The sequence below is a fragment of the Pipistrellus kuhlii genome, unplaced genomic scaffold (genome assembly GCF_014108245.1).
Source record: "Pipistrellus kuhlii isolate mPipKuh1 unplaced genomic scaffold, mPipKuh1.p scaffold_m20_p_6, whole genome shotgun sequence".
NCBI classification, from domain to species: domain Eukaryota; kingdom Metazoa; phylum Chordata; class Mammalia; order Chiroptera; family Vespertilionidae; genus Pipistrellus; species Pipistrellus kuhlii.
This window is the reverse complement of record NW_023425562.1, coordinates 43,745,150-43,762,123: the sequence shown is the minus strand read 5'-3', so window position 1 is coordinate 43,762,123 and position 16,974 is coordinate 43,745,150. Positions and strand designations below refer to the sequence as shown.

The window sequence follows — 16,974 nt, the reverse complement described above, 5'->3', positions numbered from 1 at the left end:
TTTTATTAGTGCTGGTTAACTAGAGACTTATTCTATCTTAACCATGTAAAATATGCTTACCGTGTGTGTGTGTGTGTGTGTGTGTGTGTGTGTATGTATGTGTGTGTGTGTGAAGTGTTACAGGATAGCAACCACCCTAAAAAGTATTCAGCTTAAAAGCAGTAATGGAAGATCGAAGTGGAATTTTGATAACAAAAGTTTCAATACAAAAACAGTTTTTATACACTTACTTTATTTCAGACAAAAATAATCTCAAAACAAAAGCAAAGCTTTGTTGAAAACTTAAGAAGACAGTCTATTAAACATAATCACCAACACGTCCCCGAAATAAATTTGATTGGCTATCACTCCTTCAGATGGTACCCCAAAGGAAAAAACTTAATAAAATGAGCTAGCTTAGGAGGCCCACTGCAGATTCCCCAAAAGGCTTATTATATGGCATTACTAAGTATCTACATCAGAGACATATTTGGTAACAGTCCCAGGATCTTTTGATGAAGGCTTTCTGTCTTGTTAGGTGTTTTTGTTTGCTAGGCTTACACTGGTACCCAAAACAAACTCCCATCAATAGAAAATTGGTTTTAAGTAATTTTGGGGGGTAGCATGATGAATTGGGTGTAATACCATTCATACCCTATCTGGTTTTCTTTGTGTCCAGTGGGATGCATATTTCATGGTTGTCCAAGGCCTGTGCTATGAGCATAGACATGGAACAAATATGATTTTTTGGGTTAAGGACAAGGAACCTGTATTATCACTTATTCAATCGAGTTTCACATTTTTTGTTTTGTTTTTATTTTCTTTCTGTATTGTGCATAATAAATACTTAGAAACAGATGTTCCTACCAAACAGAAGGTTTTCATTAAATATCCTATTGTTTAAAACTGCAAATGTATTGTTTAAGTAGCCATTAGACATACCCAGGCTTGAAATATATGCCGTCGCTGGCAAATGTTTAAAAAAGTTTTGGTCCTTATGCATTGCTGAACAGAGCTGGATTTTGAGTTGTTCTGATGTCTCTAGAATCTAAACATTATCACAGAACTTTAAAATGTTTCTCGCTTGTTTCATAAGGCCCTTCATGGAGATATGACATTGACCCCTAGCAAAAGGTCACACTTGTTTCCATTCCATGCCCCACAGTCCTGGCTCTTCTGAAACCTCCACACCCTGATCCAATCTTGGGAATGTTTTGCTCTTTTGAAAATTCCTCCCCCCCCACCCCTGCAACAAATGTCCTTTGTCACATAATTAAAAAAAAAAAAATCTCTGGAAGATCCAAGTTGAATAACAATAAAGTTCTGGTTGGAACCTTCATAAGCCTGACAATGTAGAATTGTATTTTTTAAAAAGTGTGCAACCACATTTGTCTGGGAAGCAAAGGACACCACAGAATAAGATCAGAATAGAATTTCAACTGACTCCCTAATTTCCTTAGCATGGCTTGTATTTCAAGCCCTTCCTGTTTCTTTCTGATAGGGCAGGTGTACATTACTAACTATTAGTGATAAGAAGAAAGAATAAATACAACCACTGCCTTAGAAGTACAATTGAAATGAGAATTTAGGTTCACATTTGTAAAGTAGTCATTTTAGCATAAGTTTAATTACATGTTAGACTACTTGCAATTCTGTTCGATTAGTAGAGCCTTAATAGGAAAGCCAGACATGTGTTGGTACTGCCTTGTTTATGTTTCATCCTGATTATTAGAACTCCTCTTGATTTATAATCGCTTCCTAATTTCCCACACTAGGCCAGGACTAGGTCTTTCAATGATAAGCAATAAACATTTACTAATGTATTATAATAAAAGTCATATCTGAATATGCAGAGAATAGTGGGCTGGGGCAGAATATGTTTTTGTTTGTTTGTTTGTCTGAATATTGAAGTGTGACTGTAACCCAAATCTTACAACATACAAGATTTTTCAGCCACTGGACAAACTCAGATGGACTGTCTGCTATAGTACGTCCGACTGTTTTGATCTCTCTTTCAGAGTGCTTGTGCCCTGGGGGCTCGGGAGGACCTCAGAGGTTCTTCGGAGACTTTCTCCTGTGTTCTGTTTAGAAGCCTTGCCCCCACTGGGAAACTGCATGTGTTCTAGCTAACCTTGGCGCTGGCCAACATATGCACCATGCATTCGGGTGTGAATCTCTTCTCAACAAGAAATAACTAGGAATGGTCCTCTGGTTGTCTGATCACAAAATAATTGAGACGATTAAAAAAAAAAGAGAGAGAGAAGAAAAATGACTAGTTGAAGCTTTTATATACATTCATTGCTTCTAACATGTTTTTAACAACAAGAAAAATGCAACATGAGTACTCTTAGAGCGAGTGCAGCCACAATACTGTACAGTTCTGGGGGCAGGCCGCTGGGCACGTTCACCATCAAAACCAGATAACAAAACCTTATGGCAAAGGAGGCCACCCCCTGGGAGCTTTTTTCTTTTCTTCTTTTTAATATATATACATTTTTTTGAATATTCTGCAAATCCCAGTTTGAACTATAACAAAAACAACAATAAAAGACAAACAGACTCTATATTAAAAACATCCATGTTCTTCATTGTTACTCTAAAGCAGCTTGGAGGCTGTTGCCACTTGGAGTGTACTGCAAACTGACTCCATTAAGATGATCTTGGCAGGATAGCAGCACAGGATTTGATATTCCATATTTATCACTTTTGACAATGTAAACCTTTCATAAAATAATATTTCTCTTAAAAATTAGAATCATTCAAGGATCTGATCGTCCCGTTCCCTGAGGCCCGCCAGGGAGGTCTGGCTTCATACCATGGGCTTTCCTGCTTTCTTGGTGTGGGGCATGGGGCACACTGCCACTGCATGTCAGGAGAAACCTGAAGGACAGCCAGGGAAAGGGCCCTGCGAAAGGAGGGCTCTGGGTGAGTCTGTGTGGAAACAGGCCATGGAAAGCAATTCTCAAAAGGTCAAACCATCGGAGCCAGAATTTAATCCCCCAGTCACTTCCCATCTAGATTTTCAACTGAATGAACCTCATGGATTTAACCAAACATGTATGCAAGCCTCAACAATGTGAATTAAATTCTGATTTGTCCAGGGACAAGTAAACCCTCAAGGAACACGGGCAAAGGGACAACAAGTATGTCCCTTGCAATAAACAATTACGTTGTCATGGAAGTGCACGTTAACTCCGTGGCCGGCATGCTCCAGGGTTTCTCCCGTAGCTGAGACCCGGGGCTTAGCTCATCTACTCAGAAATGCTTTTTAACAATTAAGAGACAAGAATCTCAAATGGAAAAATGATTTTTTTTTTTTTTTTTGCTAACAAAGAATGTAGAGGCCATACTAAATACAATTTTTAAAAATGCTGAGATGCATGTATTTTTTTTTTAAAAAAGCAGCTTTCAAAATATTAACCACAGCATTAAACATTGAACATAGTACATTCCAAAGTTAATACAGATAAATGGTATATAATGCAATAATGCCACAGTTATTCCGCGTGTGTCTCAGGCTCTCTAAACTTGAAAACATACTTCCTAGTTTATCGGCTGACGATCACTTCTTTCACTACTTCTCTAGAGCTGTCCACCACTATTTTTTTTTTTTCCTTTTTAATGCCCAGGATGTACAGATAAACTCCACATTCCACACCTGGAACTTTTCTCCCCTCTGTCAGGTTTTCAAATAAAACCAAACTACAATGACAAGATAATGTTTTACATCGCAACTCCACAGACATGGGTCAATTAGTCCATGACACCTCATCCCAACGCTTCCTTCAGGATTTATGACCCTCCCCTAAGTCATGTAAAGCCTTGCTCTAAGCTGCTCAGACGGGTGGGTGGCCGCGCAGCCAGCTAGCATGCATGCACAGCGGCCACACTGCACGCAGGCTGCACGCATGTGCCTCCTTTCTTTGCTGTTCCATTTCGGTGGTGGCGCTCTAGCCTTCACCACCTCCCTCTGCTAGGAAAGGCAGAGTGCCTCTGTTTCCTTCCCTGCACGGGGACAAACATCTCAGGAGCGCTGGTTCCCAGGCTCCAGACTCCACACTCGACATGGAAAAGGGCCTCCAGCCTGGAGGGCCCGGTGTTCCGGCCCCAGCCTGCTCTTCGTTCCTGACTGTGGAATCTTGACTCCTCAGCTTCCAGATGCTGGGAGACCACAGGCCTCTGTTTGAAATCCATGGAGCAGGCCAGTGAGTGCCCAGGCTCGGTTCCAGGACCAGGCCTCCCAACTGGGACCAAGTGGGACTTCCAACCGCAGCCTCTTGCGGAAAAGCAGGCACTTGTGGCTGCCTGATGCTTCTGTAACTGTAGCCTTTCTGATGCCGAAGGAGTCACCGAGACGTCCACTTCCTTACATTCCCAAGGATTCTGTTTCACACACAGAGCCAGTTTTTGGAGAGGGAGCGTATCCAAAATATAAGAATATACACATCAGGGCTTAAGGTACTGGATGATTTTGTAGAAATTGCTAAAATGCTTCTCGGCACAATTGGTAGCTTAAAAAAATACTTTCTTATGGGTTAAGGGCGTTTTTCCTACCACTGTCCTTCGGTGTGGAAATCTTGGCGGATACCAAGTCCATCTGAAGTTCCCAATTTTTTTTTTTTCTTCTGCCAACCAGGCGTGTACCATGTGAGCCATATGCAAAGTGTAGATTCTTCTGGCCAGAAAAGAACGCTACCCTCCAAGCACCTCCCTCTATGAATATCACAGCCCCCGGGGGCAAAGCACTGCAAGGAAAATGAACACCTTCTTCCAAACCTCCAGCAGCCAGCAGGCCGGCTTCTGGAACAGTCATGTTCTCCATCAGTTTGCCCTTCAGATGGTGAGTCAGCCCAGCCACTAACATGGAAAGCGAGTCCGTTTATAGGCACAGGAGATCCAGGTGGAGCCACACTGGTGGAGCTTGGCAATGACTGGTAGTAGGCTTTCCAAGGACAGGATGCTCCATGGGACTGTCCTAAATAAATATATCTTTTTTTTTTCCATAATGTAAAAAATAAATGGTATTTTCCTTTGGCAGTAAATAGCTGATTCGACGTGGAGCCTGAAAGCTGTTTCTGTCGTGTGTTGTTTGCTTGTGTTTCAGAGACCACAACTCCGTTTCATGGTACGTCCCAACAATGCATATGTTTCTACTGCTTTCATGAACCTTTTGCATATTTGTCTAGGGCAGGCCTGTTGCCTTCACTTGTGACCCAGATAGGCACCCAAGGTGACGCAAGCTCCCACCAGGGCCAGGCTGAGCAGCGCCTTCAGAGAGAGCCAGGAGAAGTCGAACAGAGGCCGCATGTTGGGGCCGTACAGTTCCACAAAGGCGTCCTGCAGGGGAGAGAGGAGGGGAAAAGAAGAGAGGGCGTTAGAGACAGAGAGCAGGCTCACTCGTTTCACTTTCATTCAAGAAATATTTATTGAGCCGAAACCAGTTTGGCTCAGTGGATAGAGCGTCGGCCTGCAAACTGAAGGGTCCCTGGTTTGATTCTGGTCAAGGGCATGTACCTTGGTTGCAGGCACATCCCTAGTAGGGGATGTGTAGGAGGCAGCTGGTCGATGTTTCTCTCTCAATGTTTCTAACTGTCTATCCCTCTCTCTTCCTCTCTGTAAAAAATCAATAAAATATATATATTTTTAAAAGAAATATTTATTGAGACCCTATTTATGTGCCAGGCACCCTAGAGAAACAGCAATGAATGACATAGGCTAAAAGTTCCTGCCTCACAAAGCTTTTATCTAGTCAAGTGGGATGGACCACAAACAAAATAAATGTATGATATACTTGCATTAGAGACGGGTAAGTGTGAAGGGGGAAAATAAAACAGAAAGGCAGCTGGAAATCTGGAAGGCTTTGCAATTTTTATGAGCATGGCCATTCACAGGAATAATAAAAACCCCAGGACTACAACAACACTCCTTTATTGAATGTTTGCTATATGCCAGGCACTTGTAATGAATGCCTAACATGCATTGCTTTATTTATTCTTCATGTCAAACTTATGGAGTTGTTTTGCTTATTCCTGTTCTGTAGGGGGAAAAACCCTGAGAATCTCAGAGGTTAAAGGATTTGTCTAGTCAATAGTAGGGCCAGGATTTGAACCCAGATCCAAACCAGTGCCCTTCATTCTGCTGATGCCCTAACAACAGCTCTGTGAGTGCTTGGTTTGCCCGGGAGGCTGATGTGGTGGACACAGCAGGGCAGCCTCCGCTGGTTGCAGTCCTAGCCTCTGAAGTCAAGGACAGGGTGCTCCCTGGGAAAGGAAGCCATCCTAGGGTTTCTATGGGGGAAGGGAGAGGCTGAAAGAGGGGATACGGCCAGACTGGATGACCACAACTTCACAATTAACTCAAGTTGTGAACTTTACAAGCATGTGGTCATTTATGGTCAGATTGTGTCAATGGACACACAGGTCCCTGGGCAAAGATGGCTCCTGGTTTCCCTTTGTACTGTTGCTTGGAAGCCAGGCCTGCAGTGTTTGTAGCAAAGATCTCTGGGTTGTCTTAGCTCGTTCCTTAGATTGGCTGGGAAAGATTAGGTTCCACATTTGGACCCAATTATTATTTGGACAACTCTGTAAATCTATCTAAATATATAGTTCAGTAAATGAAATGCTTTTTTACATGGTGTGATTTATTTAGGCATTTCAACAACCTCGAATCGAAGCACATGATTTTGTTATGGAAGACAGTAACCCGCGGAAACTTGACATTGGTGCGCAGAGGAGGTTCTGACAACCCTCACAGTGTTTTTGTCTGTTTGGGGCAAATACAGCAGTAAAGGGACCAGGTATCATCTTTGCCTCCCAGTGCTGTGCATGGCCGTGTACATGCAGGTGCTTAATAAATGTTCAAGGAATAGTTCAAGTTTTCTTAATCCATTCACTGGTTTGAATTCTCTTTAACCTAATACAAGCATGTCAAACTCCAAGGCTAACATGGGCCAAATAAAGGAGGCAGGTAGCCCGAGGGCGGTGAGTTTGACATGCTTGACCTAATATGTCATCCAGATGTTTACCCTGCCTGTTTGAAAGTGTGCCTTCTAAATACAACCACTTCTCGGAATCTTGGAGTAGTCTTGAAGGTGAGAGTTTAAGACATTAGGGAAACTTCCCCCATTATTAAATAAAGATTTACACAACTATTTTTCACGACTGCCTAGTATTCCATATATGTATATGCTGTGCTTTCTTGAGCCAATTCTTTATTTGGGTTGTTTTAAACATTTACTAAACAATATTATGCTACATGTCTAACATGATTTTTTATGTATTTGTTCAGATGTGGGGGTTTTGTGTGTGTGTGTGTGTGTGTGTGTGTGTGTGTGTATAATGTGTGTGTATTTAGACAAATTCCTAGCAGGTGAACACAGTTGACTAGCTATCAAAACTGTCAACTGAACCACACCAGCCTGGAGATCACGGGTCAGTTCCTGGTCAGGGCTCATGCCTTAGCTCAATCCCCAGGAGGCAGTGGATCAATGATTCTCTCTTATTGTTGATGTTTCTCAATCTCCCGTCCCCTTCCTTTTCCTCTAAAATCATAAAAAGTTTTTTGTTTTTTTTTAAATTGCTTACTAAAGTCACAAAAGGTTTCTATGGAGTCATCCCCACTCTCTCATTAGTTGCCCTGGAACCAGTTACACCTTTTACAAAAGGCAGATAAGGGGTTAGGACAGTGGTTCTCATTGGTCTTGAGGGTGGTCTTGCTTCAGGACCATGGAGATGTTTGGCAATATGTGGAAACATTTTTGATAGTCATGGTTTGGGATGAGGTCATCTGTGGGTAGAGGCCAGGGATACTGCCCAACATCCCATGATGCACAGGGTGGCCTGTGAAGAAAGGTTTTAAAGAACCTTTGTGATCATGGACCACAGAAGACCCAATGGCCTACCTAGTGTGTCAAAAGCACAAGATCAGTTGGTGGACCAGCAAGTGGGAGATCTGGACCTCAGATGTACTAGATTAACTTGTACCAGGAGAGGGCGCAAGTGTTTTCTTCTTTTTTAATCTATTGTTAAAATGTTCCCAAATTGAGCCTTAGCAGAGCCATGCTCTAACACAGTGGTGGGGAATGTCCCGCCCAAGGGCCATACAAGGCCCAGAAATTATTTGGTCTGGCCCTGCCAAGGCATTAGATGGTGAGTTCAGTAAAGGTTTGCCCAAATATAGCAGGCTAATTTTTAAGTTGATAATTTTGGATGTTATAAATATCCAAATGGCCCTTGGCAGGAAAAAGGTTCCCCACCCCTGCTCTAACAGATAATGAAATATGTGTTTAGTGCTCTTAGCATAAAGCTGATGTAAAAATCATGATTGCTTGTCAAGAAACACACCTTCCTTATATGTAATCAGGGATAAATGGGGCAGAACAGGGTCCGGACGTATTTACAGGCAGGAAAAACTGTCCCTTGCAAAGTGCAGCCTTAAGTCCCACAGACACAGCCGGGAACATCTCTGAGCCCTCCCTAAAAGGTGGACAGTCGGGAACCTCCAACAGCCCAGCCGAAGGATGCCCTCTGAGCACTGAGAGTAGGAAAGAACGTCCATGGCTGGACTCCACATTTCTTTAGTTACCAATGGAGTTGTCTGTGGCTGACTATGAAACGGAGTAAGACTCTGGCCGTCTGACCTTTCTGGACAAGAGGCCATCCTGGGAAAGTGGAAGAAGCAGGGACACATGGGCTAACATTCCCTCCTCGTCTGCCTGGTGCACAGTCCGAGGGAGTGGAGGAAATGCATGTCTACCTACCCCTTCCTCTCCTGGGCTGGAATAATCTCCTCTCCTGACACCACGCTCCTAAGGGGCCATTGCTGATGTGCATTACAAAGAAGATGCACATCTGGGGGGATGAGCTAACCTAGCATCTCTTGACCCAAAGACGGAGAGCAGAGGCGCTGACGCAGCCCCCAGGGGTCTGGGAACAGCTCTGGGCTTGGAGAGAAGGTCTGGGTGAAATCCCAGCTTTGACATTTTATTGCTCATGACCTTGAACAAATTACCCAATCCTGAGCCTCATTTACTTCACCCATAAAATTGGTTATTGGGAAGATTAACGTAGATGATTCAAAACCATTTGTCAATGTGGCCCAGAGCATTAACTTGTTCTTTAGTCTGCTCCCTTGCAAACCTGCCTCATGCGTCCTGAACCTGCCCCTCCCTCTGGAGGAGGGGAGGGAAGGGAAGGGCAGGTTTTCACAGCGCACTTCACAAGTTCCTTCTAAAGAGGCCTGGTGATGTCTGTAGAAATTGTGAATTAAGATGCACACGTGATGTGTTCCCATGGAAGACAGGAAGTGAAATTACAATCCCCATCTGTACTTCCTCATCAATGGGTAAGTCAGTTTGCGGGCTGAGGGGTGTCATTGACCCCCCCAAGGTTGATCGAGCCTCTGAACTTTGCCTATCTATGTTCCAAAGTGCCACGAGGACCCTGTGGGTTCAGGACTGAAGGTCCTCAAAGCTCCTTTCCTACAGTCTTCTTGCTTTTCCAAACATCCTGATTAGGGCGATTTCCGAAGTCTGTTTGAACAGCCTGTCATTATTTGTTTAAGTCTGAAAGCTGTATTAAATAAACACATGCTCATTTTATGTATTAGAAGCAACAAAGTGGGAAAAAGAAAACCTGGGCTGTTGTCATGTGACTCAGACCAAACCCCAGTCTGTGTATTTGGAGGCACTGCCAGCTTGGCTCATGCCAGGACTGGCAAGGGCTCTGCCCCATTTCAGGGGTGCAAAGAGCAGGTCCCAAGGGGGGTCCTTTCTCCTTTTGCTGGCCCCTCACATCACAGAGGAGACAGGCGGTGCCCCAGCTCTGGTCACTCTTTCGCAGGCAGCTTCTACACAAACCCCAAATTCAGAGGGCACAGACGGTCTGAGTCCGAATTCCACCCTGGGCAGGCATCAACAGGACAGGAAGGTCCCACTCCCACCCCCAAACTGGTGCTGCAGGGTGGAAAGTGAGCCAGGGGGTGTGGACCAGAAGACCAGACTCAGACTCCTACGCTGGGAGGAGGGAGTCAACAGCAAAAGTGTCCTTGTCTCTCCTACAATGGTACCAGGCCTGGGGCCACCGCCACCTCCTTCTCTCCCTCTCTAACCCCCCATTCTGGCCACCCCTACATGCATACCTCCCTGAAGCCAGCCCATCCTCCAATATCTTCCTTTTCTCCTTAAGAATCTTTCAAAAAAGTTTCACTTAAACCTGATTCCACATGAAATGAGATTTAAAGACAAATGAATCAGATGAGCAACGCCGAGTTCTGCTGAAACCAATGGGGTGGAGGTGAAGGTGGGGGCCAGTTACTCTTACACAACTTCTCCTCCCTGAGGAAGGGTCAGCGGAGAGACCTTTATGCATTTGGCAACCAGCATCAAAAACTTTAAAAATATTGTCCGTTTGTTAGTAATTCCCCTTCTGGTTATTTATCTTGAAAAAAAAAGTAATTAATAAAATGCTCTGATTGTTTATAATAGTTAAAACCTGAAAACCACTTATGCCTGAAAACATGACTGAGTAAAGAACTGATGGCACATCCATAGGATAGAATACGGTTCAGCCATTGGAAGATGTATCCTAGATTCACTGGCAAGGAAAGATGCTCCCAACTTAAGACTGAGTGAAACAGGTAACAGCTAAACCAGTGTCTGCAAGTTCAAGCTCTAGTGTGGGTTCTCAGCTCTCCTTAGACCAGTGGTCAGCAAATTCATTGGTCAACAGAGCCAAATATCAACAGTACAACTACTGAAATTTCTTTTGAGAGCCAAATTTTTTAAACTTAAACTTCTTCTAACGCCACTTCTACAAAATAGACTCGCCCAGGCCGTGGTATTTTGTGGAAGAGCCACATTCAAGGGGCCAAAGAGCCGCATGTGGCTCCAGAGCCACAGTTTGCCGACCAGGGCCTTAGACAGTGGGGAAATTTAATATGGCTCAGCTGACTATAAACACCTGAGACATTCAGCTTCAGCCCACAGTCTTTAGCTGACTGTGGATACAGGCGTTATATGATCATAAAGAGCCCCAGGAGGAGAAAGCTATTGGCCTAAAGTGCTTCGATGCAGAGAGAGATGCCGCCTCTGGGTGCACCTCTGAACTAACCAAAACCCAGGTGTGCTGCCATTTTGTATCCTGTCCAGAGCACACCTGTTGGCAGTAAGAAGAAAGTAAAAAGAAAATCAGATGGTACCAACAGGAAATCAAACACTGCTATCAAGTGCCCTGGGTATTTTCCATTTCTCTTGGCTTTATCATTTTGTCTCCATGGGAATCACCTCTCTCACGACAATCTGAGAATTAGGGAAAGAAAAAAAAGGTAAGGATGTGCCATAGTCTCACAAAACTTTGGCTGCAAGGACCCTCCGAGTAAGTTCAGATCTGCCAGATTAGTGTGATAATGCCCAAGAAAGATATTAGCTCTTTTTAAATAGGTGAGGCAAATGACATCTAAACAGGTCAGGTATGTTACTTACAGTAGATACTGATGAGCTCATGTGAGATGGAGGGGGAGAGGAGAGCCTCCTGTGCTTACTGGGTTAGAACATCTACAAGCACTGGGTTCTTTTCTCTCCTCGGTGCCTCCTCCACCTTCCCTCAACGTGTTTCCTCCCATCCTGACCTTCCTCTGTGTTTCAGCCCTGACCCCATCCCACAGCAGCCTCCTCTGGCCTTCAAGTGTTGAAGTCACCCAACCATGCAGACCAATTCAGCTCTGAATTCATGGTCTCCAAACTCAGTGAGTTCTTGAAACCACTTAGCATACCCTTACCCTTGCTTGGATGCTTTCTCGGCTCCTTTCCATGATTATTCCAAACGGCTAACACTTTTCTCACATGTTCTCCTCGCTGTTTAGCAAATGCTGTCACCTCTTTCTTCTCTGAGAAACTCGGGGTCATTGGGTGGGAATTATTGCAGCTTCCTATTTTGGAAGTACACATCAGCTTACATCACAATCTGTCCTTCCCTGACCCTTTGTATCCTGTACCCACAGCCCACTGTCTCCCATTGCTTCTGGAACCTTCCTCCATCAATTGTCCCTGCTTTCAACGGCAATTTCAACCTCACCCTTCCTTCGGTCTCTTTTTTCCTTGGCATACACACATTCAGATTTCCTCAGTAGAGAACACACTCTTCTGAGTTAATCCTTGAAGGACAAGGGAGTTGGGGGTATGTATCCACTGATGAAAAGAAAAGTAAATTCAAATTTCCTCAGAATGACTGTGCTGGTGCTGTGTCCCATCCTGACCATTATCGTCTTTCTCTTTGCCGATTTGGACAAGTTGCTAACCCACCTTTTTAGATGCCTTCCCACCTTCATTTTAATCTACCCAGTCTGGCTTCTTCCTCCATGGTGCCTCTGAAACCACCACCCCGAGACCAGACATACCCTCCACATAGTTATATTCACTGGGTGCTTTACACTCTGGACCCCAAGCACTTTAAGAGAGTTTCCCCTTCTCCATGGGCACCTCCTCCTCTGCCTGCTCTCATAGGTGCTCCATCTCCCGGGTTGTCTGGACAGCCTTCTCTTCCTTTGGACAATCTCCTTCACTCTCGTGGTCTTAGATACCATCCTATGAGGGTGCCTCTCACATCTTTATATGCAATCGCACTTAATCCTCTGACTACCAGGTCACTTTCTAAGAGGTGCCCTTGGAAGTTACCATGCAGCCTGTGCAAAACTGGAGTTACCATCGCCTCCTCCAGCAAGTCATCTCCCTTACTATCTTAGAAGTGTCCATGCTGCTAAGTAAACCTATACCCTGAGGGACTTCTAGACATTTTCCTCTTTCTCATCCCTCCCCCACCACTCATTCAATGGGAAATCCCATTGTCTTGGGTGGGGCTCCTCCTGAAACAGATCCCAAGACAAAGACTTGAATGTAATCAGGTTATTTGGGAGATGGTACCAAGAACCACTAACAGGGGGTCTGGAAGGAAAGCAGCCATGAATTACCTTACCTAGCAAGTGACTGCTGCTGGTAACTGGAACTTAATCCCACTGAGAAACCTGGGGCCAGTGCAGAAAATGCACCTTTGTTATTCTACTAACGGGCAAGGGAGGTGGGGTATTTACACACCAACTCCTTGCATTCGGTGGCTATGGGTTGCTCCTATGGAGGCATCAATACCCCAGCAGTTATGGCCTGTCATGAGCACAGCAAAGTGGGCTCTAGAGGCTAGAGAAAGCCCTTGGGGAAAGTGATGCAGAGGCTGTACCTCCTGTAGCTAGAGGTTAGCTAAATAGCATTGAAGTGAAGGACAAGGGGACTGGACAGGGCAGCGTATGCACCATTGATTTCTCAATCCCCATTACCTTCTCTCCCAAGCATTTCTGCTATGATTCCCCATCTGAACTCTCTGCCTCCAGTCTGTGGCCTGCTGTTCAATACCCTCTCCATAGAGCAACCAGGGTTATCCAGTCAGAATCAAAGCTGTCACTTCCACGTGTCAGTCCAAATTCTTTACCGTGCCATCCACGGCTCCCAGTGCTCTGCCAAGCTCGCCTGCTCGACTTCTGTCACCTGTAAATTGACTTCCTTTCACTCAGGGATTCAGTGCAATCATTTTATGCAGGCAACTTTCTCCAAACCCCCAGGTTGAGTTAAATAATCCTGGGCTGCTCCCTGTTCACTGTATTATCTGAAGAGCATCTGTTCACAAGTCTGTCCTTCCCCGATTAGCACCTGGAGGTGCAGGAACCACACTTTGTTCATCGTTGGATCCCTGGAGCATGTGTCTGTCACATATTAGGCGCTCAGCAAATGTCTGTGTGGATATGAAATAAACTGATGTCTTTTACTATAGAACAGGTTTTCCAAACATATCTTACTAGATACTAATTTTTAAAGGGAGGTGTTCAAAGAACAAATAAGTGGTGACAGGCTTAAACAAAATCCAGTGCTTTTGTTGCAGCTGATTCTAGTCTCCCTATGAGGGGCTGATGCTCAGCCAATGCTAATGGTCAGCATCAAACTTGATTGGTCAGTGTCTGTGCCTTATTGCTTGCTAGATATTTTGAATAACACCCTAGTTGGATGCCTGTAAATCTCCAAAGGCATTTTCCAAATCCTTGGGCCATCTACCCCTCTGTCAGTGAGATTCCTGCTGGGTTTTAAAGACACCCGTGGAAAATGCTGCCTGGAGGTAAAATGCTCATAGGACAGGGGTGATGGAGGTCCTGAGCTGCTTGGGAACATAGATATCCCATGTAACTAGTCCTGCATGCTACTTAGGGGTGTGAGATTCATTCCCAATGCTGTCTGTGCCTGTTCCAGACCCCAGAGCCTAAGGACAGACACCTGCCAGGTGAGACGGGATAAAGAGAAAGAAGGAAGTGAGGGAAGGAGGGAAGCAAAGCACACACACTTCAGAGGAGAGGAGAGTCCCCCTCCCCACTGAATCCCAGGAAGCTTCAATTCCCCAGACACTAACATGCCTGGGATTAAAAGGGGAAGCCAGCAGTCCCGCTGCTGTGAGTGGTGGCCAGCAGAGCACACGCGAGGAAGTGAGGACTCGTTCTGCCTGAATAAAGCAGCTGGTGAGGAAGTGACTCCATTTCCCGCTTATCATTGGCTGGGCAGGATTTCCTCTGCTGCCGCTTTGTGCTGAATGAGTCCTGAGGATTCCTGCAGGTCAGCGCCGCTGTGGCAATGGCAAGCTCCTGTCCCCTGCTCTTCCTCTCACCCACCTCCCTTACAACCAAAATATCGACTCCAGGTTTTGGGAGGAAAGGAAAGGAGGAAACAACAAGCCTGGAGCATATAACTGAAGGACACCCAGCTGCCGGCCTGCAGAAGTGCGGTGACCAGGCCACCAGGCTCGCAAGGCCACCCGGAAGAAGCCATCTCCAGCGAATGGGGCTGGGGCTTGGCGCAGGCGGTTGGGCTAGTTGAATCACTGGCTTACGACATGAAATGAAACCTAATCTAAGTGTCATCTGGATGTAACCAGAAACCTGCTAGAGAAATGGCAGGAGATGAAAAACCCAAACAAAACAAAAAACAAAACTTGCCCGCCTACCGCAGTTAAGTCCAGGGACATTTGGGTGCATTTTGTGATGCAAATTGAGCTGAGGATGCAAATTAGGCTGGGGCCCTCGGGAGCGAGGGAGGGCCCCAAATGAGAAGCCTAGATGGTTCCTTCTTTCCCTGAGCAGGGCACAATCTGAAAATAATTTGCGAAGGAGTGTGATGTTCTGGGGACTCTGAAGCCAAGGAGTTGGGTCAGAGACGACTTGTGGGAAGGGAGTTGAGCCCGCTCCCAGGTAGGATTATGGAGATTCTTTTAGTCTAACTGCCTTCCAGGCCAGGGTAGGAAATGCTCTCTGGAGGGAAGACAGAGACAAATTCCCTGCTCTACTAGCCACGCAGACACTGTAGGGAGAAGGTGTTCCGCCACCTGTGGGCTTAGTTCCCTCTTGCCAGGAGGTGCCCACAACCCAGTATTTCAAAGACCATAGGCTTGGTGGCTCAGTTAGTTGGAGTCATGGGTAAGATTCCAGGTCAGGGCACATACTCAGGTGGTGGGTTCCATCCCCAGTTGGGGTGCATACAAGAGGCAAACTATCAATGTTTCTCTCCTCCCTTCCTCTCTCTTTAAAATCAATACATCCTCTCCTGAGGATTAAAAAGAAAAAAAGAAATAAAAAGAAAAAGACTAAAGGTGAAAATGGGTGACACAATGTATCTATAGCAAAATGTGCTAAAAATATGTTAACAATTGTGCTATTTGATTCATCGTGTTCATATAATAGATCAAAGCAGGAGAGACGAAATGCCATATCTACACTAAACCTTGAAATCTCAACTTCCGGTTGTGTTTTCAATCAGGAACCAAACACTTTTATTTATAAGGAGCTGAGGAAGCCTAAAGCCAAATAAGACTCAGGCCCTGCCCTCTAAGAACTGCTGGGCAATATTCTCCTGCATTCACAGCAGCTTTCTCAATACATTCAAAGCATGTGTGTGTGTGTGTGTGTGTGTGTGTGTGTGTGTGTGTGTTGGGAGGGGGGGGACATTTATCCCGCAGGGCTCTGTGGAGGAGAGAAAAGACCCAGGCCCTTGACCTCATTTTAAGGGTGCCTTCTGCTGAATCTCACAGCACAGAGGCCTCAGTAACCTGCCTTGAGTGTTTGGCTTTAAAAGAAAGTTCCTCCATTTTCCTTCCTCCCCTTCCTCATTCCACTCCTTTTGGCTAGAAGCCCCTGAGTGTCCTGCAGTTGCTGGCACTTGGCCTTTCCTTACTCTGAGCTTACGCTGTTTTCATGTGTTTTTTTTAAAATACCACTTCATGATATAGTGTTGGCATGAAGTATGTGGAGTAAAGAAAGCGTAATTGTTACGTCTCAATAATAAAATGACAAGTAGCCCAATTAAAATACAGGCAAAAATTTGAATGGACATTTAACCCAAAAAAGACACACAAATGCCAATAAGCTCAAGAAAAGATGCTCAACATCATTAGTCATTAGGAAGACACAAACCCAAACCACAATGAGATATTACTTCACACCCACTAGCAAGGCTATCATGTAAAACTGGACAATAACAAGTGTTGGCGAGGAGAAAGAGACACTGGAGACCCCACACTCAGCTGGAGGGAATGGAAAATGGTGCAGCCATCGTGGGAAAACAGTGGCAGTTTCTCAAAACTTTGAAGTTACCATACAATCCAGAATTCCACTTCTATGATAGATATACAACCAAGGTAACTGAAAATATATGTTCACACAAAAACTTGTACACAAACATTCACATCAGCAAAGTGGAAACTACTTACATGCCACCAACTAATGAAGAGATAGACAAATGTGGTGTATCCATACAATGGAATGATATTCAGCCATAAAAAGGAATGAAGAAGAAGAAAAAAAGAAATAAAGAACTCAGACCACATGGATGAACTTTGAAAACATTATGTTCAGTGAGAGAAGCCATTGTATATAATTTCCAAAATAAGTAAATCCATAGGAACAGAAGGTTATTAG

The 16,974-nt window shown here is 44.8% G+C and overlaps 1 protein-coding gene across 1 annotated transcript in view; it reads right to left on the bottom strand.

Annotated features, from left to right (window-relative positions):
* Window positions 1-595: 595 nt before the first annotated feature.
* The window catches only part of BCL2 (BCL2 apoptosis regulator), a 167,222-nt gene continuing 150,843 nt past the window's right edge, over window positions 596-16,974 (bottom strand). The window contains exon 3 of the mRNA XM_036417690.1: window positions 596-5,316. Coding sequence (XP_036273583.1) covers window positions 5,182-5,316 — 135 coding nt within the window. The 3' untranslated portion in view covers window positions 596-5,181. The remainder of the gene's footprint in view (window positions 5,317-16,974) is intronic.